The sequence below is a fragment of the Lithobates pipiens genome, unplaced genomic scaffold, assembly GCF_037356315.1.
Source record: "Lithobates pipiens isolate NorthernLeopardFrog02 unplaced genomic scaffold, aLitPip1_a1.2 Scaffold_28, whole genome shotgun sequence".
Lineage (NCBI taxonomy): Eukaryota > Metazoa > Chordata > Amphibia > Anura > Ranidae > Lithobates > Lithobates pipiens.
The window spans coordinates 230,431,096-230,456,739 of record NW_027507789.1 but is presented as its reverse complement, the minus strand read 5'-3'; the positions used below and the strand labels follow the sequence as shown (position 1 = coordinate 230,456,739).

The window sequence follows — 25,644 nt, the reverse complement described above, 5'->3', positions numbered from 1 at the left end:
CTTTTGTGCAAACCAATCAATATACACTTATTAGGATTTATGTAGCAGATTACAGATTGGAATAAATTGATGAAGAAATTTGATTTTTTTTATATTTCTTTTTATTGGATGTTTTATAACAAAAAGTTAAAAATATTGTATTTTTTTTTCAAAATCGTCACTTTTTTTGTTTATAGCGCAAAAAACAAGAAGTTTTATTTGTAGGAAAAATGACATGAATGATATTTGTGTAGAGTGTCGCACGACTGTCAGTTATAGTAATGCAGTGCCGTATCAGAAAAAATGGCCTGGTCGTGAAGGGGGGTAAATCTTCCAGAGGTTAATATTAGAATTGTAGGGCAGTACACAGGCGGGAGGAATGTGAGGATGTGATCAGCGCCGTGTACAATGGAGGAGGTTTCTATAGAACACACAGCTTGTCGCTGATCTACAGGAACACATGGAAATGTTCTATCACTCCCCTCCCCCTTCTCTGTCCGCTCAGGCTGAGAAAACGAAACTAAGAGAACAAAACACCAACCCAGATCAGGAAATACCAGAGATGAGAGCAACTCTGCACAGGGTAAGTCACCCCTACACAGAATAATAATGTATGGGGGAGAGATGTTCTGCAGAATTGTCTGGAGGGGGATGGGGGAGAGGTCAGTGATGGAATAATCTGCAGAATATATCACTATGAATCTGTCAGGAGGGGGAGGGGGCGATGTTCTGCAGAATATATCAATATAGATCTTTTAGGAGGGGAGGGAGTGATGTGCTTCAGAATATATCAGTATAGATCTTTTAGGAGGGAGCGATGTTCTGCAGATCTGTAGAGGGGTCAGTGATGGGATAATCAATGTTTGTATTGTAATTGGAGTGACAAGGGCCCAGCTTTGGGGTGCACCACAATAAGATAAGTTGGGGTCTTGTGTTTGCAGAAAGGACATTTGAATGGCATGTATATTGGGGGCTGTATTATGGGATGATGTCACCCCGTAGTCTCCTCAGGGTGAGGTCCCTTGCAGTGTCCTCAGGGTGAGGTGTCCCACGCAGTGTCCTCTGGGCGAGGTGCCCCCGCAGTGTCCTCGGTGCCCCATGCAGTGTTCTCGGGGCGAGGTGCCCCATGCAGTGTTCTCGGGGCGAGGTGCGCCCGCAGTGTCCTCGGGGCGAGGTGCCCCCGCAGTGTCTTCGGGGTAAGGTGCCCCCGCAGTGTCCTTGGGGTGAGGTGCCCCCATATTCTCCTCAGGGTAAGGTGCCCCTGTATTCTCCTCGGGGTGAGGTGCCCCCGCAGTGTTCTTGGGGTGAGGTGCCCCGTATTCTCCTCAGGGTGAGGTGCCCCCGCAGTGTCCTTGGGGTGAGGTGCCCCGTATTCTCCTCAGGGTGAGGTGCCCCCATATTCTCCTCGGGGTGAGGTGCCCCCGCAGTGTCCTTGGGGTGAGGTGCCCCCATATTCTCCTCAGGGTAAGGTGCCCCTGTATTCTCCTCGGGTGAGGTGCCCCCGCAGTGTCCTTGGGGTGAGGTGCCCCCGCAGTGTCCTTGGGGTGAGGTGCCCCCGCAGTGTCTTCGGGGTAAGGTGCCCCCGCAGTGTCCTTGGGGTGAGGTGCCCCCATATTCTCCTCAGGGTAAGGTGCCCCTGTATTCTCCTTGGGGTGAGGTTCCCCCGCAGTGTCCTTGGGGTGAGGTGCCCCCGTATTCTCCTCAGGGTGAGGTGCCCCCGTATTCTCCTCGGGGTGAGGTGCCCCCGCAGTGTCCTTGGGGTGAGGTGCCCCCATATTCTCCTCAGGGTGAGGTGCCCCTGCAGTGTCCTTGGGGTGAGGTGCCCCCGCAGTGTCATTGGGGTGAGGTGCCCCCGTATTCTCCTCGGGGTGTGGTTCTGCCTTTCTCTCCTGCACACAGTGTGACTGTTATCATTCCTGGAGAGCGGAGCGCCCCACACCCAGGTCACACCCCGGGAGTTCAGCTCAGCTGCATGAAATGTCTTCTGTTAGTAGAACTAAGAGAAACCAAAGTCTAAATCCTGTCCTGTACACAGTGGCAGTAATAGCGAGGTGCGTTCCTCGAGGGTGACCAACACACTACGACCATCACTGGGTCTGTTCATAAAAATGTGTTCAATCTTCTAGAAGATCACCAGAGGAGGCCCCGATTATATCCTCATATAAGACATTGTTCTCATATCTCCTAGAATTGTACGGGTTCCTTACCTGCACTCCTCACATCCAATCTACACCTCTGGTGGGCACCAGACCCATCCCAACATGGAGCCACTTCCTCCAGTCCCATCATGTCCTGCAGAGGAACAACCAGTAGATACACCAGAAAACTCAAACAACCCTACCATTGTTTCTTACAGTCATGCAGTACAGGCCACAGGATCTGTAATCATTACCATCCGGTTATATGTAGCTTCCTTCAGGTGATTGGGCACTGGAAAAATAAATTGATGCAGGGACCACCCCCCTCTATAACCCCTCCCATATTCCAAGCCAGGACATCACCTTCTATAATCTCTCCCATTCCCAGCAGGTCATTCCTGCTATATAACTCCTCCCACACCCAGCAGGGACTCTCCCCAATATAACTCCTCCCACACCCAGCAGGGACCCTCCCCAATATAACTCCTCCCACACCCAGCAGGGACCCTCCCAATATAACTCCTCCCACACCCAGCAGGGACTCTCCCCAATATAACTCCTCCCACACCCAGCAGGGACCCTCCCCAATATAACTCCTCCCACACCCAGCAGGGACTCTCCCCAATATAACTCCTCCCACACCCAGCAGGGACCCTCCCCAATATAACTCCTCCCACACCCAGCAGGGACTCTCCCCAATATAACTCCTCCCACACCCAGCAGGGACTCTCCCCAATATAACTCCTCCCACACCCAGCAGGGACTCTCCCCAATATAACTCCTCCCACACCCAGCAGGGACTCTCCCCAATATAACTCCTCCCACACTCAGCAGGGACATCCCACTTTATCACCCCTCCAAAACCAAACAGGGACATCCACCTATATACCCCCTCCCACTCCCAGCAGGGATATCCCCCTATATAACCCCTCCCACTCCCAGCAGGGATATCCCCCTATATAACCCTTCCCACTCCCAGCAGGGATTTCCCATATATAACCCCTCCCACTCCCAGCAGGGACATCCTCCTATATACCCCCTCCCATCCCCAGCAGGCACATCGCCCTATATACCCCCTCCCATCCCCAGCAGGGACATCCTCCTATATACCCCCTCCCATCCCCAGCAGGGACATCCTCCTATATACCCCCTCCCATCCCCAGCAGGCACATCCTCCTATATACCCCCTCCCATCCCCAGCAGGCACATCGCCCTATATACCCCCTCCCATCCCCAGCAGGCTCATTGCCCTATATACCCCCTCCCAGCAGGGACATCCCCCTATATATCCCCTCCCACTCCCAGCAGAGACACCCCTCTATATAACCCCTCCCACTCCGAGCAGAGACGTCCCCCTATATACCCCCCTCCCACCAGGCACATCCCCCTATATACCCCCTTCCACTAGGCACATAACTCTATATACTCCCTCCCATTCCCAGCAGGCACATCCCCCTATATATCCCCCCCTCCCAGCAGGGACATCCCCCTATATACCCCCTCCCAGCGGGCACATCACCCTATATACCCCCTCCCTCCAGGCACATCCCACTATATACCCCTTCCCACTCCCAGATAGTGTCCTTAGGTGACTGACCTCTTCCATCTACTGAGAGAAGCCGACCTTCTTCCTATGGAGGTTTCTCTATCGCTGGCGATTCTTTTATCAAGGTTTCTAAAGCACCATAGACACTGCAGCTCCTACTGCATCTTCCAGATGGGCTAACTCCTCAACAGAGCCTTGGGGGGATGGTACCCCAGCCCCCCAGAGAAGAAGCAGGGCTGGCCTGTAATGTTGTTGGAATACCCCGGATCCTGCTGTAGGTGCTCCTCTTGGCACATAGTACAATGCATGGAGTTAACCACAGGGTGCTTTATTGTTCAGGGGTGTGATGTGCCAGCAGCAGAGCTTTGTCCCTGAAGACCCCTGTAAGGGTATGTCCATTGCGAAGGGTGGAGCTAAAAACCCTGTTTTTTTAACAGGAGTGCCATAGCATCTCCTTCACAAACCCTGGCACTCGCTATACCTGCATGCTTCAGTCCCACTACTACAGCGGTGCACCTGATCTCTTCCACCTTCTGGGCACATTTTCTGTCTGGCAACAGCTCCTGGCTCCCCTCCATTGGCACAGCATAGCGGTTTCTCCACACTACCTGGATTCACCTTCTTTAACAAGTGCTTGACACAGAATACTTCCCCCGTCTGCACATCAACAGAGCTAGTGAGGACCCCTCTGGGGAGAACATTTCACAAAGCATGTCAGATTAGAAGTGCAAAGGGAAAGGATCATATGGACTTGGTAGCTTAGACTCACACTTATTGTCGGGTGGACTTTCTCTGGGTCCCGGAGGAATGGAGTCTCCATCTGGAATTGTTTCAAGCCTTTTGTCACAGGTGGGGGACGCCAGACACGGATCTTCTAGTGCCCAGATTCACCAACAAACTGGACAGATTTGTCACCAGGTCCAGGGACTCTTGAACCTTTACAGTGGATGCACCAGACCAGGCACGAGCAGTTAATTGCCACTCTACCCCTGAAGCTTCTCTGAAGGATGGAGATGCAAGAAATGATGGTGATTTTTATTGTACCTGTTTGGCCCAAAAGGTCCTGCTTGTTGGAGTCCTCAGAAATAAGGGCCTATCTGACTTGATTTTTCTATACAGTGAAGGCTAAGAAAATGAGCTTCTGAGGGAGTCAATAAACACACCTTGAAGGCCTATTTTTACTTTCTGTGTCAGATCCTAGAAAGCATTCTGAGTGACATATCCCGTCCTTTCCCCATGATCAATCAGCATCTCGTTTAGAGTACCAAAAAACAACAAATCTCATCCTGGAAACTTCGGTTTCATAAACCCTTGGCCTGTCACTCTCTACTTAAGGTCTTTGTTCAGTGTGCCATTCATACATAACCCCTGTATACCCTCCTGCGTCACCACAGAACCTTCATTTGGTTATCTCAGTTCTTCAGACGTTGCCTTGTAAACCTATTAGAAACTTTCCTTAATCTGGCTTAATTTGCAAGGTGGTTCTTCTTATTGCTATGCCCTCTGCATGGAGCATCTCAGAGAGGGGCCTTGTCCTGTGAGGGGCCTTGTCCTGTGAGGGGCCTTGTCCTGTGAGGGGCCCGCCTTAGTTTTGCATATTGACATTCTTTCTTTGAGCCCTGCTTTGAAACCTCCAAAAGAAATTTCTTTCAACTGCCTTGATGTAGTATGCACACATCTTCCCACTTTGTATTTCCTGAGGGTTCCAACAAGGGTCTCCCAGATTTTCGCTCCACCATTCTTAGTGGGTTTAGAGAAGTTATCATTTGAGTTTATGGATTGAAGGCTAGGCTTCCTCCTTTCCCTGTTCAGGCACACTCCACCAGAATTGGTAGTGCTTTAAATTCTTCGTCAGGCATCCGTTTCTGAGATTTGCAAGGCTGTCACCTGGGCTTCTGTCCACACATTTGTATAATTGTACAGGTGGATGTACAGGCCTCCAGATGCCATGTTCAGGCTGAAGGTGCCACAAATTGCTCTCCTTATTCTATTGAGTCTTCTCGATCCATTTATGTGGGCCAGCTGCCCACCCCAGTTGGATATTTTTTGGGTGTTTTATTAGTAATGTTACATGTTCTGGGACATGTATAGATAGGTAACTCCTATTGCCATATTGATCGGTGGTTCCAAATTAATAAATTGTGCAGTAGGAAACAGACACAAAGATACACTCCACATCTTTCCAATAACTGTTCTGTTATTGGAGGTTAGGGGTGTACTGACTTTTGTTGCCAGCGGTTTATACATTAATGGCTGTGTGTTGAGTTATTTTGAGGGGACAGGAAATTTACACTGTTATACAAGCTGTACACTCACTACTTTACATTGTAGACAAGTGTCATTTCTTCAGTGTTGTCACATGAGAAGAGAGAAGAAATGGCACCGAGGGGTGTACTTACTTTTGTCAGATACTGTGTGTATGTGTATATTTAATATATAAATATATACATCCACTTTTAAATGATTTTGTAAATGTTAGACTGCCTTCTATTTGTTATACTAATGTGTTATGTGTTGTTTTTAATGTTGCAGATTATGTATAGAAGAATGGATGATTTTCACAGCTAAAAATGGGTAAGTGACAGAGAATATTATTTTTTTATTCCGATAATTTGAGAAAAATGCAAAGGGCGCGCTGTGTGTGGATGTTTTAAATTCAACCAAAAAATAAACGCATTTACATTACCAGAACTATATAAGTATAGCGATAATATATTGGTGTGTTATGGCTGGTCCCTGGGAAAGGGAGTAATATGGAAGCCACTCGCAGTATCTCCAACACAGGTGTCCTATAGGTCCTCTCTATAGGTCCTCTCTATACACACAGAGATATTGGGTGTAAAAAGGAGAAAATTCACATCTACAAGAAATTTGGTATTTTTGTATAACTCAGAGAATCCTTCAGCCACCTGCACAAAGCACGCAGTAAAAACGCTGGTTAGACCCCTTTCACAAACATTGCTAGAAGTCCCCCTTCTCAGTGGGGAACCTGTCCGCTGATCCCGGATGAACAGGTGGATGGCGTGTCCGTCTGCTCCCCATATGCAGACACAGACCACTGTCCTCTGTGGGCAGTTGGAGGTACAGATGTGCTCATAAGTCTACACACCCTGGTGGCAGAATTTATGATTTTTTGGCCATTTTTCAGAGGATATGAATGATAACACAAAGACTTCTCTCTCACTCATGGTCAGTGATTGGCTGAAGCCATTTATTATCAATCATCTGTGTTTACTATTTTTATATCATAATGGCAACAGAAACTACCCAAATGACCCCGATCAAAAGTTTACATACCCCAGTTCTTAAAGTGGTTGTAAACCTACACGGTTTAGGAGATATTTGCCGAAAGACAGGCACCGCTGAGCACGCTGTCAGCGGCGATATGCCGCGAGTGGCGGTTCCGGTGCGCAAGCGCGGGAGTGACGTCATTGCGGCTTTGCCGAATGACAGCAGTGGAGCAGCGAGACCCACTGAGAAGATGGATGCGCCGGACTACAGGGGACAGCGGTGACATCGCTGGCTCCTGTGTCAGGTAAGTGACACATAATGGACTACTATGCGATGCAATGCGATGCGATGCGATGCATAGTAGTCCATTATGCTTTACCTTTGCAGGGAATCAAAGAGGAAGTAAACTCATCAGGGTTTACTTCCTCTTTAATACCATGTATTGTCCCCTTTGTGGATGAGGCTCTTTATCTTCTCAGATGGTAAAGCTGCCAATTCCTCTTGGTAAAAGTCCTCCAGTTCCTGTAAATTCTCGGCCTGTCTTCCATGAACGGCACTTTTGAGATCTCCCCACAGTGACTCAATGATTTTGAGGTCAGGAGACAGAGATGGCCACTCCAGAACCTTCACTTTATTCTCCTGTAGCCAATGACAGTTGGACTTGGCCTTGTGTTTTGGATCATCATGGTCATGTTGGAATGTTCAAGTACGTCCCATGCACAGCTTCCTGGCTGATGAATGCAAAATGTTCCTCCTGTATTTTTTGAACATTCTACATTCACCTTGCCAACAATTTTGACCCAATTTCCTGTTTCTTTGTAGCTCACACATCCCCAAAACATCAGCGATCCACCTCCGTGTTTCACAGTAGGGATGGTGGACCTTTCATCATAGGCCTTGTTGACTCCTCTCCAAATGTAGAGTGTATTGTTGTGGCCAAAAAGATCTATTTTGGTCTCATCTCTCCAAATGACTTTATGGCAGAAGGTTTGAGGCTTGTCTCTGTGTTTGGGGTATTGCAAGCGGGATACTTTGTGACATTTGTGTAGTAATGGCTTTCTTCTGGCGACTCGACCATGCAGCCCCTCTTTCTTCAAGTGCCTCCTTATTGTGCATCTTGAAACAGCCACACCACATGTTGGTGCAAATTCACCAGGTTCTGGTGCAGCTTAGTCTGAGAAACACCAAGTGTATATACAGTTAGGTCCATATATATTTTCACACAGGCACAATTTTCAAACTTTGGCTGTATGCCACCAGAATAAAATAAAAAGAAACAATTCAAATTCATTTGAAGTGCAGACTTTCAGCCCTCGTTCACACCTATGCAAATAAGATGCGGCTTACATCGCATCCAATTCGCAGGACATTTTAAAATACATTCATTTGAATGCATCTGGTTCACATATGTGTGTTGCATTCGCACTGCGCATTGCACAAAAAACGTGTGCGTTTTCTGGGCATTGCGGTGCGAATTACAACCCATTATCTTCTATGGGAACGCATCTGATTCGCAGATGCATTACATTCTGAACACAAATTCTCTCCTCCTCACTACACCCCCCCCCTCTCCCCGCTCACTGATCCCCAGATAAAACGCAGAGGAACCTCTGAACAACAGATTTTTATCTTCGCAGTGAAACCGGAGCTTCAATTCGCAACGCACATGTGTGAACTCCGGCTTAAAGAATGCTTTTCAAGAACTGCTCTGGCTTTTTTACATGTTTTTTTGGCAAAGTCTAATCTGGCTTTTCTATTCTTCAGGCTTATGAATGGTTTGCACCTTGTGGTGAACCCTCTGTGTTTGCTTTTGTGAAATCTTCTCTTGATTGTAGACTTTGACAATGACACGCCCACCTCCTGGAGAATGTCCTTCACTTGTCTGGATCTCGTGAATGGGTTTTTCTTTACCATAGAGAGGATCATGCCATCATCCACCACTGTTGTCTTCCGTGGACGTCCAGGCCTATTTATGTTGCTGAGCTCACCAGTATATTCTTCTTTCCTCACAATGTACCTAAACTGTTGATTTGGCCACTCCTAATGTTGCTGCCATCTCTGATGAATTTGTTTAATTTTGAACGCATTATGTAGGTTCACAGCAATAGATTCCAAGTGCAAATTCCACACTTAGAATCAACTCCAGATCTTTTACCTGCTTAACTGATGAAGAAATAACGATGAAGTAGCCCACACCTGGCCATGATACAGCTTTTCATTAATTTGTCCAATTACTTTTGGTCTGTTAAAAAAGGGAGATGGCTATTTTTAAGAGCTATAATTCCTAAACCCATCCTCGGATTTGGATGTACATACCCTCAAATTAAACCTGAGAGTGTGACCTATAAGCCCATATCCATTATATAACTATAGCTTAAATATGTTTTGGTAAATACCTGGATAATCTAAAATTGTGCCTGTGTCCGAATATAAATGGACCTAAATGTAACTCAGTAGTATGTGAGGCAGATCAATATTTTTTTCAACTTAACATTTTCACGCTGGCAGTTGTTCAATGCAAGAATGCAAGCTGGGGGAGGGGTATATAAATAAACTTTCCTTTCATGGTGGGTTCAAGCCTTTACTGAAGATTGTGTCTTTTGTTTTTTTCTTAGATTACATGACCGTATCTGTGGATGACTGGACGGAGGACCATGTTCGATCATGGCTCCAGACCATACGCATAAAGGACGCGTATATTGATAAGCTATATGATGAAGAAGTAACTGGACCAGTTCTAAAAGAAATCAAAGATGACTTTCTTAAAACGATTGGAATGAAGCAAGGGCAGATTCAGCTGCTAATCCAAAAGAGAAATGAGCTATTAAGAGATCAAAAACTAAGCAAAGGTGACCCAGGGGCTGGAAATAATACATCCAGTTCACCTCCATTGAATGTCCCTGTCAGGGTAAGAGACTCAGATGACGTTCAGCACTCATGTAAAACAAAAGCTGAAGCTACTTCCACAGAAGTTCAAAGTTTCACCCAACCACAAGCAGTCCAGTCTTCTACTAATGATGAACTTGTACAACCCATGCAATCCTTGGCAGTGGGGAACCAACCAATGGCTGAGAATCCAACAAATCCATCCAAACCGGACAAGAAGAAATGCATACAACAATCAGAAGCTATAACCACAGCTATTTTCCGACCCTTTGATAAACAAGTTGAAGGTTTCAAATACCTCAAAAACCAGGTTCTTCCACCAGAAACAGGAGTCGACGATCTCATTACACCTTGTCATGAATACAAATCACTTCTTATTGCAGCAAATTTGGATCGAGTCAGACTACAGGCAAAATTTGCCTTTGAAGTTCTCCGATTTGCTTGTGCCTGCATGAACATGCATACGAATGGCACGATACATTTTGGTGTGATGGACAGCGTAGAAAAGACATACAAACATGGGCAAATAGTTGGCATTCCTGTAAATGACCCAGACTGGTACATTGATGCCTTGGATTGTATTGAGAAGTGTTTCCCTAAAGTAACAAGTGATGCAGCAAGATATTGCATCCGCCCCCCAAAATTTATTGAGGTTGTCGACAGAGATTCAAATGAACAGAAATTTGTAGTGGAAGTTGACATTGTGCCTGATGCAAAGACAGTAAAAGGAAAAGTGTTTGAGGTGACTTTGCCGAAATTTAATGAAAAAACAAATAAAATAATTCAGGAAAAGAAAGCAATGTACCAAAGGATTGGTGCCAAGTCAGAACCTGTGGCAGAAGATGATAAGGTGGCATTTATTCAGGGACTGAAAAATGTTGATGAAATACGAGAGCGAGCAGAATTGAACGTTAGCTGTGACACATCGGTAACCGAAGATTTAGGAAGAAAACTATCAGTTCTGTTGACTGATGGGAAAAAATACATAAACAACTCTCTCAGATACATACTGGTCACCAATGAATGCAGTGAGGCTCTTCTGCCTCATATCACATTTCTGACACGTTTAAACATTTTGTGTGTTTTTGACTTTGACCCAAACTCTGACAGCAAAGGATTATGTGCTAAATACAAGGAGCACCACGCCGTAAACATCCATTCCTTAAAGAGCTATTCCAACGAAAGTGGGGTGAGCACAAGTGACCTCAAGAAAAAGCTTTCCCTCTTCAATCAAACCAGTTGGATATTTTGTAATGGAAGAAGCAACTACAGGGGGGAAGATGAGGCCTGTGATGAAAACACTTGGATTACAACAAAGAGGAAACTTCTAAAAAAAGCAGTTTCATTTTTATGTGATGAAATTCTTCCAAAGGGGTACTTTATTGTCATCTTCTTGTTGTTCTCTCCCGTAGAAAAGCCCATTGTAAACACATTTCATGAATTCTACACAGAATTAAATGGGATGGAGTACGTACTATGCATTTCAGAAAGCAAAGACAATTACAAGATGTGGACCAGCCAGGCACAGGCTTCTTGTAAAATGGAGATCCTAGAGCAGAGAAGCATTGTGGGCATGAAGCTAAGTCATGTTGATGCAACAGTCCAAAGCCTTCTACCTTCATCTTCTTCTCCTAGACAGTTAAGTGTTTCCACAAAGGGAGTGTGTATCCTTGCCAGACCAGATGAAGAGAAGATGCATTCATTGGAAGTGCTGTGTGAAAACCAATGTGACAATACAGGGCTACAGACCCTGGCCAAGGAGGAAATCGAGGAAATTGAGACTACCTTCTATCGAGGAGGAAAAGTCTGCTGGAAACACTTCTGGCTTGCAGAAAAGAATCTCTGTGAAAACCTTATTGAAAGAGAAGCCTGTAAGGAAGTTGAAACCATATTAAATAATATTGAGAATCGTGTCAGACTTCCTGTTGTCCGGATAAAAATTGTTCACCAACCAGGCAGTGGTGGCAGCACGGTTGCACGGCAAATTCTTTGGAAAAAACGAAAAGAATTGCGATGTGCTGTAGTGAAGTCATCATTTCGTGTAATGACTGTATGTGAACATGCTGTAAATTTAAGACAGTATGATGAAAAGGATATGAACCAATGTCTCCCTATCCTCCTCCTCATTGAAGACTGTGATGATGAGTACATTGATGACTTGAGGGATGAATTGATAAAAGTAATGGTGTCCAGGAAAGTTGTCCCTCTAAAACCATGCTTTATTCTGCTCAGCTGTAAAAGATCAAACTCCCCTGAAAATCTCTTAAGGTTTTCAATGCAGGAGACAGTCATCATTACCCACACATTGAGCGAAGAAGAGAAGACGAAATTCATAAGGAAAGTTGAAAAGCTTCAGAAGCAATTCTCACCAGAATCCATCATCATATTTATTTTAATGAGCCAAGAATTTGTTAAAGAATATGTGGAAAACTTTGTACATAACGTCATGCTTAATGCTGACCACTCTTCAAATGTGACACGGCTAATGCGTTATGTAGCTTTGTTAAATTGCTACATTCAAAACTCCTACATATCCATATCACACTGTGAGGCCTTCCTAGGCCTTGAACCGCATACCTCAGAGTCAAGCTCTTTGAGGCAATACAACTTCAACAAATGCTTAAATGAACAAGCAAGGCTAATATTCATCGAACGGGTGGATCCCACTACTTCTATTAACTGCATTCATATCATACATTCTCGGGTTGCGGAGGAAGTCTTAAAACAGCTCCCTGAATATCCACAAAGTCAAATAGCCATGGACCTCCTTCAGGAAAATGTCCTGTTCCAGCACAGATTTGGCAGAGATGAATTTCTTGGATTTGTTAAGGACTTGCTTTTCCGGCGGCGTAAAATAAGTAGGGGTGATGGGGTGGACTCGTATATGTCACCTCTTATTGAACATGTTTGTAATGATGAAAAACAACAAGAGAAAGCTGTTAAACTTCTGGAAGCAGCCTACGAACGATTTGACAAGCATCCTCTCCTAGCACAGCAGCTTGCAAGGTTGCATTACAAGTATGACAAATATGAAGAGGCCAAACACTGGGCTGAAATCGCTAAATCTCAGCTTCCGAAAGATTCATTTATTCTGGACACAGAAGGCCAAGTGTATAAAAAGTGGTTTTTTTCTTTATTAGAAAAAAGGAATAATGCCGAACCTCTAGATAGTGCCGAACCTCTAGATAACGTGGCAGACTACCTTGAACGTGCAATAAAAGCTATGCAGTGTTTTCGTGCAGCGCAAAAAGCCGCAAGAGCAGAAATGGACACGATGAACAATGCTGGATATACTGGAGAAGTTGAAGTCGGATGCCGTTTGCTGCACCTGTTATCCACACTTGAAATTTTTCCTCAAAACAAAAATGGTGAGAGCTACGAACTTGTACAGTACCTCTTGACGGATTATATTCCAGAAACCATCAAGAAACCATGGTCTAAATATCACAGCCATTTAAAAGGACTGCACAAAAACATTTACAATGCTCTAGACTGGATAGCTGAAGAACTGAATTACTTTCAGACTGATAAACTGAATGAAGGGGAAGATAACAGTGAAGTGGAAGACCGGGTATACACCCATCGAAAATGGCTGATGAGAAAAATAGAAGCATTTGCCAAGTTTTTTAGTTACCAACTATCAACTTCTGATACCGATACAGAGAATGCAATCAACAAACTAATTCAAAAGATGAACATTTACAGATTGGGAGGTGGAAGCACTACAACAATCCTTTCCATACTATCCGATAACAAGGATAATAGGTCAAAAGGTAAACTTTCCGATATTGTAGATCTGTACAAGAAATGCATAGAAAATGAAATACTGGATGATGGTGACCTAATCAACTACATCATGAGTCATATTGCTTTGGGTTGTGTAGACCCAAGTTCTCCTAAACTTCTCTCTTTCCCGGAGTTAAGGCAACTGAGCAAAAAGTTTCAAACACAGAGGAAGACTTTTCCACCAAGTGCCTACTTGCTGCTGTTGCTGCTCTACTGGCCTGATGAGATAATGGATAGAGAGCCAGATGATAAAAAGGATGGCATCCTAAACTATGCTCTTCAGACTGCCCGGAGACTACATGGAATCAGGATCAAAAATGTCTCAGTTCGGAAGAAAAGAAGCAACGTACTATTTTTCCTGGGACAAGGCTTTGGTCTTCAGAAATTTCTACACCGTAGCACTGTAGAAAAACACATGAAAGGACCGGTAAATGAATGGAGATTAAAGTGGGATGATGGAGAGGTGGGAAAGTTAGAAAGAGTACAAAGACTGCTTAAAACTGTGCCGGGATTTACTGAAAATGGGAAGATTTACACAGAAGGACACTGCAAAAAACAAAGATTTGAAATTATTCCCATAAACAATTCTTCAGTGTCGTATGGAAACGAGAATGTAACCTTCTACCTTGGATTTACATATGCAGGGTTTGTGGCATACAATGTAAAAGTGCAGTAGCACAGCTCGAGAATGAGCCCCTGTAACCTTTTCCTGTATGCAGTACTTGTCAAATTTACCTTTATTATTATTGTGCTCTCATTTTTTTTTTCATGCTGTACATAAACGAATCTTAAAAGAAAATTGGAGGATGCAATTGTTAACCATCTATAATCACCCACTGGCTTCAATACTTTCCAAGCCACCTTCCTGGAAATGTGGAGATTGGAAGACTGTAAAATCAGATACCCTTATGTGCAAACTTGTTCCAAGGCAGTGACTGAAAAGTGTCAGCATGACAGCCAGGTATCTAACATTTTCACAAGGATGAGTAACAGCGGCCTCCATGTTTTTCTTGGTAGGCAGACAATTGCCCATTTCTTGATGAAACCATTTTGAGATTATAACTCCATTATATTATTATTGTAATAAACTCTCTGATGTTATTTCCATGAGTAATGACTCTGACGTGTGCTTGTGTTTTGTACTAAGTCTTGGTTGGAAAAAGCAGGGGTGCTCAGTGATTGGTTTTACCTACTGCACCAGCTGTTTCTACTCTGCTTACTCGTAGCTCAGTCAGCTTTAATAGGCATAGTATGAAGAAATTACCACAGGGCTTTTCCCCCTGGGGATGCTGATGCTAACCAATTAGTATCTGGTAGAGCTGAACTTACTGTGGGTCACAAGCAGTTAGGAAGGAGAAGAGTGTTGCCATGTGTCTCCTGTGGCAATGCAGCAGCTGGTGGAGGAGAGCTGACATTGCTGTTTTTGTCCTCAGATAAGAGAGCCTGCTCATTCTCCCCATAGCTGGTGTCCAGGGACAGTGTAAGGGAGTGGGGGTGGTAGGGGGACAAGTTGCTAGGTGGTTAGAATGTTATAATTGTCAGCTTCTCTCTCCTGCTCCAGCAGTGCTGAGTGTTGTGTCTGTGGGGCAGGGAGCCCACGAGTCTCGGTTCCCATTGCCAGTACCATCTTGCCAACGTCTGGCGTGGAGACTGCCGGTAAAGTTTGCTTCAGGAATCCATCCTTGGTGGCTGGAGATCGGGATATCGGTTACTTCTCTACCTTCTTCTGGTTAGTCATCCCTTAGCAGAGGAGAGAATGAGCCGGTAAAAGATCGCTGTATGAATGTAAATCAGTAGCAGCTTTACTCCACCATGCCAAGACCACCCCAGAGCAAATCTCATACTTCTGCTACGGACCTCTTTACTTGGCAACAACTTTATCAATACTTAAGAAAACAATTTTTCACTTTTGATATCTTAGGGACAAACAAGATCTTTTTTTTTTTTTTTGTGATATTTTCCTGTAAAAAGTTTTTTTTTTTAATGTGATCCTAAAATAAAAAAAACCACAAAACTAAAAACAGTACAAAGCCGGAGTTTGAGGGTGCACTAACACTTTGTTTTTTTGTAGACATTTATTGCCATATTGATATTGGACATGTCTCAAAAATAGATTATTACCCATTTCAAGATAGTAACAAATCAGACGTTATCTTACAATATGTAACGTAAAACGCGCGCTATGAAAGCTTCCAACAGGAGAAAGAAACCAAACATATGTTGCCATATTTACATATAGCACTTGCCTTGTATCTGAAACTATATAGAAAAATTACTGTATATTGACTGTAAAAAGACAAAAGAAATAGGAGTGAACTAATGCCGGCTTTATTCCCTGAACCATTCATATGCCCATTGCTCTATTTTAAACATTCCCGATATATACCGGAAAACTATACAGTTCACCATCTGCATTCACTAGCACTTCTGACTGGCCCAGGGCATGGTTCATCTCTTTGGGCCGGTTCACTTGTGGTCTGGTGCAGTTTTATTTACGGTGAGTGCTAACTGAGCCGGAGCACAGAAGTCTCCACAGATGACAATCTACTCATGGTCTGGTCAGCAAAAGGTTGTTCCCAGGAACACTTCCTTATAGTCCAGCGTGAGTGTAGAACAGCGGGGGGGGGGGGGGGGTGGGAAGAATTGAACTTGGGTACAGTCCAGTTTAACTGGCCTCAGTGTGAGTGCACCCTCAAACATTTTCTTAAGCCCCGAACCTACCACGGGCTCTGTCAATCATATGAGATGAGATTACCATCTCATCCACTGGACAAATACCTACCACGTATTTCCCGAAATGGGAAAAAGACCAGGGCACTATTTTCACAGAACAGCAAATTGATTGGATTCTGCAGGTGACCCACAGTGATTCCAACTCCAGTAAGATTCAGAAAACAGGATTTAAAAACTTTTCACATTAGTATAAAGACCCCAAATTACATAAATACCAAACATGCTTACTAATCAATGCTTACCAGATCTCCTGATGATGGTGGGGATGGGTTTTGCTGCAGGTTAGTACCAGGTCAAAACTTCAGGATTTCCCCACCATGAGGTGAGCAAGCCCGGATCCAGTAGCAGATAGAAGGTTGGAATCAAGTAGAAGTGTAGTCAACAAAAAAAAAAAAGCCAAAAGGTCATTAACAATTGGTTGCAAGTTGGAATTGAGCAGAAGTGTACTCGAGCAACAAGCCAAAGGTTGTAGCGAAAATATGGATGGAGAACAATCTGGCAAACAGGAAGTACAAAGGTGTGGCTTAAATAGGAAGTTTATGGGAGGAGCAAAGGTTCACTAGAGGCAAGGTATAAGACAAGGTTGTCAAAGAAATCGGAAAGGGATCTTAGCATCTCAGGTGGCTCAGTAAAGAGAGCTACACCCAGATACTGCAGGTTTAGAGCTGGACTCTGTCACATATCTTCTGGCCCTGCCCAAATATGCAGGGCTACTGGGATCAGAGCCATGTCATCTGCTGGTGTTGGTCCTCTGTGTTTTATTAAGTCTAAGGTCAGTGCAGCCCTCTACCAGGAAATTCCAAAGCACTTCATGCTTCCCTCTGCTGACCAGCTTTATGGAGATGCTGATATCATTTTCCAGCAGGAACCTCCCACACTGCCAAAACTACCAATACCTGGTCACATGATCGTGGGATCACGGTGCTTGATTGGCCAGCAAACTGGCTGGACCTAAACCCCATAGAGAATCTGTGGAGGAAGATGAGAGACATCAGACCCAACAATGCAGACGAGGTGAAGACCGCTATCAAAGCAACCTGACCTTCCATCACACCTCAGCAGTGCCACAGGCTGATCCCTTCCATGCCACGCCACATTGATGTCATAATTCATGCAATAGGAGCCCCGACCAAGTATTGCGTGCATCCTATACTGTACATGGACATCCTATACATGGACATCCTATACTCTACATGGGCATCCTATACTGTACATGGGCATCCTATACTCTACATGGGCATCCTATACTCTACATGGGCATCCTATACTCTATATGGGCATCCTATACTCTACATGGGCATCCTATACATGGACATCCTATACTCTACATGGACATCCTATACATGGACATCCTATACTGTACATCCTACACATGGACACCCTATACTGCACATAGACAGACTTCTCACTAAGACAACATTTCTGTATTAAAAATCCTCTTTTTTTTTATTGGTCTTATGCAATATTCACATTTTCTGAGATACTGAATTTTGGGGTGTAAGCCATAATTATCAAAATTTTACGAAAACAATTCTTGAAATATATCACTCTGTGTGTAACACATCTATTTAAAATATGTAAGTTTCACTTTTTGAATTGAATTACTTAAATGAACTTTTTGATATTCTAAATTTTATGAGATGCTCCTGTAGATATCTACTGTAGGGAGAGAAGAAAGCCAGAGATTGTATGTTGGTTAAGGAGATGAATAAGATGGACTACTTTCTGAAAACTGTCACCAGCCTGCCTACCCGGAACAAAACCCACTTGGTCCCTAAGGAGATTTTCCTCAGGGCCCCCCGGAGGGAGACCAACAAATGGTTCCCAGGTTCAAGGGGTGGACATGTGGAAAGGAGAAATGGATGGGCAGTAACATGAGGAAAAGAGAGGGTGTGAGGAAAGAATTGGAGAGGAAGGAAAGAAAAAAAGGAGGGGGGGGGGAGGAGGAGATGAGGGAGACAAACACAGACAGGCAAGTAGATAGAAATCCATATGTAATCGAATAATCTTGTGACCTACAGTACCACTAATAACGTTACTTTAAAGACTAGATCATCAGTTGCTAGCACTGGTCACGCCCCATAGGCTTGTGCTATATCAAGTAAATGGTAATAAATGCCGCACTAAACTAGTGTTTATTAGTACTACTGATTTTATAAGACCCTGCAGTATTTGCACAAATGTTTTGCAAAAAATACACTAAGCCCTTGTACACACGGTTGGACATTCCGACGGAAAATGTCCGATAGGACTGTGTTGTCGGATAATCCGACTGTGTGTGGGCTCCATCAGACTGTTTACGTCGGAATAACCGACGGACAAAGTTTTAGAGTTGGGCTAGAAAACTTTCCGACAACATGATCCGATCGGACTTTGTCTGATTGTGTGTAGAGAATTCCGATCGGACGAAGTGCCACGCATGCTCAGATCAAATTCCTAGACCAAAGCTATTGGCTACTAGCCTGAACGTAGTCCAGTCCTAACGAAATAATGTCATCATGTTATGTACAATCGGATTTTCTGACAACTTTGTCCGACCGTGTGTATGCAACACAAGTTTCGGACAAAATCCGATGGATTTTGTTGTGGGAATGTCCGACCCATGTGTAGAAGGGCTAAAACCATTATTAAGAGATAAAAACACAGCAAATTTTACAAAATTCCTACTAAATATAAAAGCTTAACCTATGTTGAATTAATAAATTACAAATATTTGTTAAGTTCGCCTTTTTGCAAAATGGTGAAAATCGAACATACCCAAAGATTTCCCTAAAAATCTCAAGGTTTTCATTTTTCCCTTACAGCTTTCAGAATTTGTGATAATTCCCCCAAACTATATATTTTCTTTTTTTTTTATAACTAATTTCTCTTTATTACATTTTTATACACAAATTTACAGTGGCTTTCACAATTCACAAATACCATCATCTCATACATATACAATAAAAGCAAAGCCATATAGAACACTCAGGTTACCACAAGCTTACCTACATAACTATCCCCCCAAACTATATATTTTCTGAAAGCACACAACCAGTAGAATAAAAAGAAGGTGCTACTGATTTTTAAGATCCCACGATATTTGTGCAAATGTTCACCAAAAAACAGAAAATTGTACCATACTTACCGTAATTTTCTTTTCCTGGTGCCTATCCATGGCAGCATACCTGTGACAAGCTCCGCCTTGGCTCCTCCCTCAGGACTAGTGAATATTATAAAAGAAAAGGTTAGTACAGCCCCCGCATTCTCCGTAATATAGAATACCGAGGGTGGGATTGTATGCTGCCATGGATAGGCACCAGGAAAAGAAAATTACGGTAAGTATGGTACAATTTTCTGTTTTCCTGGTGCCTCCATGGCAGCATACCTGTGACAAATAACTAGCTGAGATGGGTGGGATGCTTAGAAGTCTATTTTAAAGAAATTATTATTTAGAAGAAGCGAGGGCTGATGTGACTGCCTGTCTGCCAAACTCCACCGATGCAAGAGCTCCTGGGTCCACCCTGCAATGTTTCAGAAACGTATGTCGGGACGACCAAGTCGCTGCCCCACAAATAGTTTAAATTAACACATTTGCTCTTGCCGCCCCCAAAAGGCAGAAACTGCTCTGGTGGAGAGCGCCCTGACCGCCAAAGGGGGTTCCAGCCCCTTTGTCCTGTACACCTTGTGAATGAGTCTAACAATCCATGAGGCAATCGTTCTTGCTGACGCCTCCTTGCCTTGGTGTTTGCCCCAGGGAATTATAAACAGCCTGATGGAATCCCTGAATGATGCTGTGGCCTGCAGATAGCATTTCAAAGTGGAGGCAATGTCTAGCTCATGAAGAGAACCAGAGTCCTGTTCTGAAAATGTTGGGAGTGCCCAAGGTTCTGACATGTTTAAGGATGATGCGACTTTGAGAATAAATCCTCGCACTGTTCTGAGTTCTACTCTGTCCGGATGGAATATGATATGATTATGATCTGCTCCTAAAGCTTGGAGCTCTGAAACCCGTCTGCCAGAGGTTATAGCTATCAGGAAGGCTAGCTTCTAGGCTAGATTCCAAAGCGATGCTGACTCCGAAGGGGCAAAAAGGTGGACTGGCTAAGGACTCTAGGATAATAGCAAGGTCCCAAGAGGGAAAAAAGATTGTTTAGTTGGCGGTCGGATCTTTTTGACAGCTTTGAAGAACTGTATTATTAATGAGTCCTCGGCCCATCTTCTACTGGTTTGCCAATGAAATTGCTGATACCTGTACTTTTAGTGTACCTAGTGCAAGACCTAGGTCTAGGCCTGCCTACAAAAACTCAAGAATTTGAGAGGATGATGGGGAATCTGGATCACAGCTTCTGCCAATCATGAAGGCCCTGAACTTTTGTTTGTGGATGGTTTTCTTGCCTTGAGCGGGGTTGCGATCACTTTGTTGGAACACCCTAGAGATTGGAACCTTTCCCTTTCAGCTGCCAGATGTGAAGATCCAGCCTGTGGGGATCTGGAAGGGTGTGACATCCTTGCGAGAGGCAAAGAGGTATTATTGGAACCTTGACTGGAAGTCGGATACTTAGATACATTGCTGTGGGGAACGAAGGACGTGTTGGCCAGTACAGTAGGACCGTTATCACTGTCGAGGTTTCTATCATAAGCCTTGACAGGAATCTTGGAATGAAAGGCCGTGGAGGGAAGGCATAGGCCTGATTGCATGCCCAGGGGGCTGAGAGGGCATCTAATGCCTCCGCTTGGGGTTGAGGAAGCCTTGAGATGCACCTTGGAATCTTGGTATTGAATGCTGTTACAAATAGGTCTAGCTCGAGGGGACCCCACTGGTTCACTATCCAGTCGAAAATCTCCGGGTGTAGAGACCATTCGTTGGCATCCGCAAACTTGCGGGAAAGGCGGTCGGCCCTCAAGTTGAGATGGCCGGGCAGATAAACTGCCCTCAGGTCCTTTAGATTCCTTTCTGCCCAGAGTATTATGGGTTCCACCTCCTTCAGGAGGGACCTGCTGCGTGTCCCCCCTTGCCGGTGTACATAGGATACCGCAGTCCTGTTGTCCATTCGGAGGAGAACAGGTTTCCCTGTAATCTCGAACCTTAGGGCTAGTAACGCAAGGTAGGCCGCTCTGACCTGCAGGACATTCGACACCAGGCCTGTTGTATGGAAGGACCATCTACGCTGCACTGAGATCCGGTTGCAGTGTGCTCCCCAACCTGCTGCACTGGCATTGGTATTAATTGTGATCCAGTCGACATGCCCTAACGGGCGTGATTTCAGAAGTGTCTGTTTCTTCATCCACCAATGCAGACTCCTGAGCATCAAGGTCGTCAAGTGTATGGGTTGGGATAGATACCACCTGTTCCACAGTCTTTTGCCAGCAGTAGAAGGTCATCCAAGTAGTGGCATACCCGAAGCCCCAATTCTCTCAGAGGGGCTATGATGGCAATTGGGGTCTTTGTGAAGACTCTTGGCGATGTGCAGAGGCCCAATGGAAGACTCTGGAATTAGAGATGTACCTGCCCCACCGCCAATCTCAGATACTTCTGGAAAGGAGGGAGTATGGGTATATGCAGGTAAGTGTCCTGCAAGTCTATTGACAACATCCAGCCCCCTGGTTGGTCTACACAAATAATCGTTCGTAGTGACTCCATTTTGAATCTTACTAGGAAGAAATAACGATTTAGACTTTTTAGGTCTATCACGGGTCTCCACCCTCCATTTCTCTTGGGGACTGGAAACAGGGTTGAGTAAAAACCCGAAAATCTCTCTGATGGAGGCACTGGAACTACTGCTTGCTGTTACTGCAAGGAGAGAAGAAATTGCTGTAGCACTTCCGTTTTTTAGGGGGGAACCTTGACACCCTTGTCAGGGAGAAGAAGACCTTGGGAGGTTTGTCTAGGAACGGCCAGAAATGGCCGTATTTGACTGTGGAGACTACCCAAGAATCCCTGCACTTTTGCTCCCAGATCTTTGAGAAGTGTTTTAGCTTGGCCCACACAGGACTCGCTTGGGCTGGCCAGGCGTCGAAAGGATTTAGTAGAATCCTGTGGGGTAGGCATTGGTCTCTGTCTTCGGGTTTTGAGGAACGTGGACTGTGTGCTTTCCCATTTATGCCTGAAGCCTTTTCCCTGCCTGGACTATCGGTAATCCTTATTCTTGGAGTATTGGAATATGGGTGCGATTGTCCTGGAGCGCCTAGATCACCTGTCTTGGAGTAGCAGGCCTGATTTTCCACCAGTGACTCGAGAGATGTCCTTGTCCAGTTTTTCCCCCAAACAAGGCTTCACCATCAAATGGTATCTTGCACCAGTTCTGTTTGGAGGCGATATCTGCTGCCCACGGTTTCAGCCACAAGGCCCATTTGGCCATAACTGTGTGGAGCATTGCCCTTGCGGAGCAACAAATTGAATCGATGGCGGCTTCACCAATAAAATCTGCTGAGAACTTCAGCTCATCCAAGGCCTTGATTATATCCTCCTCTGGGATGTCCTGTTGGATTGCTGACTCTATATTATCTGTCCAGACGCGTAGCGCATTGGACACTGATGTCAGGGCTATGACAGGTTTACAGGCGTTGTCTGCCATCTGGAGCCTTAAAAGAAGTTGAGTCTTCCAGGGGCAATGTGACATTCTTTGCCAACCTTACCACTGCTGCATCGACCACTGGAGAACCCTCCAGCATTGCGGAATCATATGAGAGAGGGAATAACTTTCCCAACCGATTAATAGAGAACATTTTCTCTGTCTTTTCCCACTCTTCCTCAATCACATCCCTGATCTCGTCCATGAGAGGAAAAACTGAGATCTGGCGTTTGAGAAAGGGGAAGTACGATTTAGACTTCTTAAACCTTTGTGTTGGTCTCTCCCAGCCGATCGCTTGTTTAGCTGCCTGTACACAAGGCTGGACCATGGCGAAAGCAAAGCCAGAGGCATCTAGGTCATCAGATGATTCCTCTGAGATGGCATTCTCTTCCTGATGTTTAGAGGAGGATGCCGGCGTCAGACGAAAAATTCCACTTGTGGACAGCCCCGGGATGGAAGCCTCAGCCTCAGCCGTTTGCTCCTGAGGAGGAGACGCTGGTTGTTGCGTCATCATTGTGGCTACCAATTCCGCAAGGGAGTCCTTTACTGCTTTCTTAAGTAGGTCCGCCATTTGCAGACCTTCAGCTGCATCGTCCCTGAGGCAATCTCAAACAGATCAGTTTGTCTGAAAGTGGGGCAGCTCCACACGCGTGACATCTTGGAGATCTAGGTCTCGGGGAGCATGAGTGATGGCGCCTTTTTGGCCGATGCTTTCTGCCACTTCTATAATCCCCATGCCAGGACGACCTGTCTCTGCTGTGACTAGAGTCATCATCGTCTTCATGTCGCCTTGAGGTCCTCTTAGACATCTTCTGGCGTACAGGACTGAAATACATAAAGTACCAGCCTGAGTGCACTCTTTTTTTTTTTTTTTTTTAAAGTGTATCAACTTACCTGGACGTAGGTCCTTACCTCAGGTGTAGAGTAGGATCTTGTGCGGGTGGCGAATGGCTCATACTAGACGGATTAGCAGAAGCAGCAGCTAAGAAAAGAGTTTTAGAGGAGAAAAATCAACCAACCGTGTCCTTGACTGGAAAAAGGGACTTCAATAAATACATCTAAAATACGTCTAAATCTACATTTTGTCTTCTTGTCCCTTTTTTTTTTTTTTTTTTTGGGGGGGGGGGGGGGGGGTTAAATTATATATATTTTAATTTTTTTTTTTTTTGTAAATAAAAAAACCTATTTAATTATTATTATTTATTTTTTTTTGTAAATAAAATAATTTATTTAATTATTTTTTATTAATTTTATTTAATAATTTAATATGTTTATTTAATTTTATACTATTTAATTAATTAATTAATCCATCTTCTCTTTTTTTTTTTTTTTTTTTTTTTTTTATTATATTAAAGCTCAGAGTAGCAGTTCTCCCTGCAGCCACAGGCGTCCCACTGAGGCCATCAGGGAGATAAACAGTAGAACAGGAGAGGCAGGGCACGCCTCTATCCTGTCTTTGACATTTTGAGGGCACAGACGTCACTGTGCCCTTATCAAAGATGGCCGCCGCGGCCTCCGAATCCACTGCGCATGCGCCGATCGGCGGAACAGTAAGCTAGAAGCCTCACACCGCCGGCGCATGCGCAGAGCACGGCGGGGAACGCCGAAAGTTAAATAAAACGCCGGCGCTGAGCGCGCGCGGCTCCTATGGAGCCGGGAATGGCGGCAGGGGCTAAGAGGGAGATTTTTTCTCTGAGAGAAACAAACAAATGGGAGGTCAAAAGAAAAGAAACAAAGAAAGAAAGAAATGGAAGGTTGGGGAGGGGAAGAGAGCAAAAGAGAGAGGAAAGAGAAAAGGGAAAAGATAAAGATATAAAACCTAAAAGGGAAAGGAAAGGAAGGAAGAAAAGAGAGAAGGGGGGAAAAAAAAAAAGAAATGTAGAAATAGCTGCTGCCTCCGTTACCATGAATGAGCTGGTGCCTGATCAATTTGCAGATAAAGCTCTTACTTAAGAGACAAACTGCTTGTCCCAAAAGATCCTACAGAAGGGACTTCTAACCTTATAAGCGCGTTTAGCTGCCCAAGAGAAGGAACTGCGTCTGGGAGAGGCTTGAACCCGGACGGAAGCTGCCGACTGCAGGAGGTAAGGACGCCGACCAGAATTTACTGCCATGAGGTATGAGGAAAAAAAGGAGAATGCGGGGGCTGTACTAACCTTTTCTTTTATAATATTCACTAGTCCTGAGGGAGGAGCCAAGGCGGAGCTTGTCACAGGTATGCTGCCATGGAGGCACCAGGAAACAGTATTTTTGCAAAAAATTCACTAAAATCATTAATAGTGGAATCATACGTGGCAAAACCAACAAAATTCCTAGTAAATATAAAAGGTGAACCTCTTATTGAGTTAATAAATATTTGTACATTTTAAATTTCACAAATTTTTGTGAAAAAGTACACAAAACTGTAAATAAAAACAATTTATTCTGGAGGTTACCATTTTTCACTCACAGCTTTCAGAATTGGAAAAGCCCCCTCAAATTAGACATTTTCCAAAAGCACATGACCCGTAGAACAAAAAAAAATTGCTATGCCGGCTGCACAGGCATAGCTGCTGTTCCCAATCAGACATCCGTGTGGGTACATGACCCCTGAACACAGACATGCATGCGGACCTACATGGATGTAAGATTGGGAGCAATGGCTCTGATGGTGCAGGTGCCACATCCCCAATGTCTGTACAGAGACTTTTTCACATTTATCACTTTATTGGGTAGTTTGTGTTTACTATCAGGTCTTGCTGCATTTTTTGCACCTTATATTTGCACGTGCACTTTGTGATTATTCATTTAT

General features: G+C 44.5%; 1 protein-coding gene across 1 annotated transcript; it reads left to right on the top strand.

The window, feature by feature from the left end:
- Positions 1-425: 425 nt before the first annotated feature.
- LOC143936268 (sterile alpha motif domain-containing protein 9-like) lies at positions 426-14,676 on the top strand. Its single transcript, XM_077460706.1, has 3 exons — positions 426-562; positions 6,196-6,237; positions 9,510-14,676. The coding sequence occupies exons 2-3, from the start codon at positions 6,234-6,236 to the stop codon at positions 14,240-14,242; spliced, it is 4,737 nt and encodes a 1,578-aa protein (XP_077316832.1). The 5' UTR covers positions 426-562; positions 6,196-6,233; the 3' UTR covers positions 14,243-14,676.
- Positions 14,677-25,644: the final 10,968 nt, after the last annotated feature.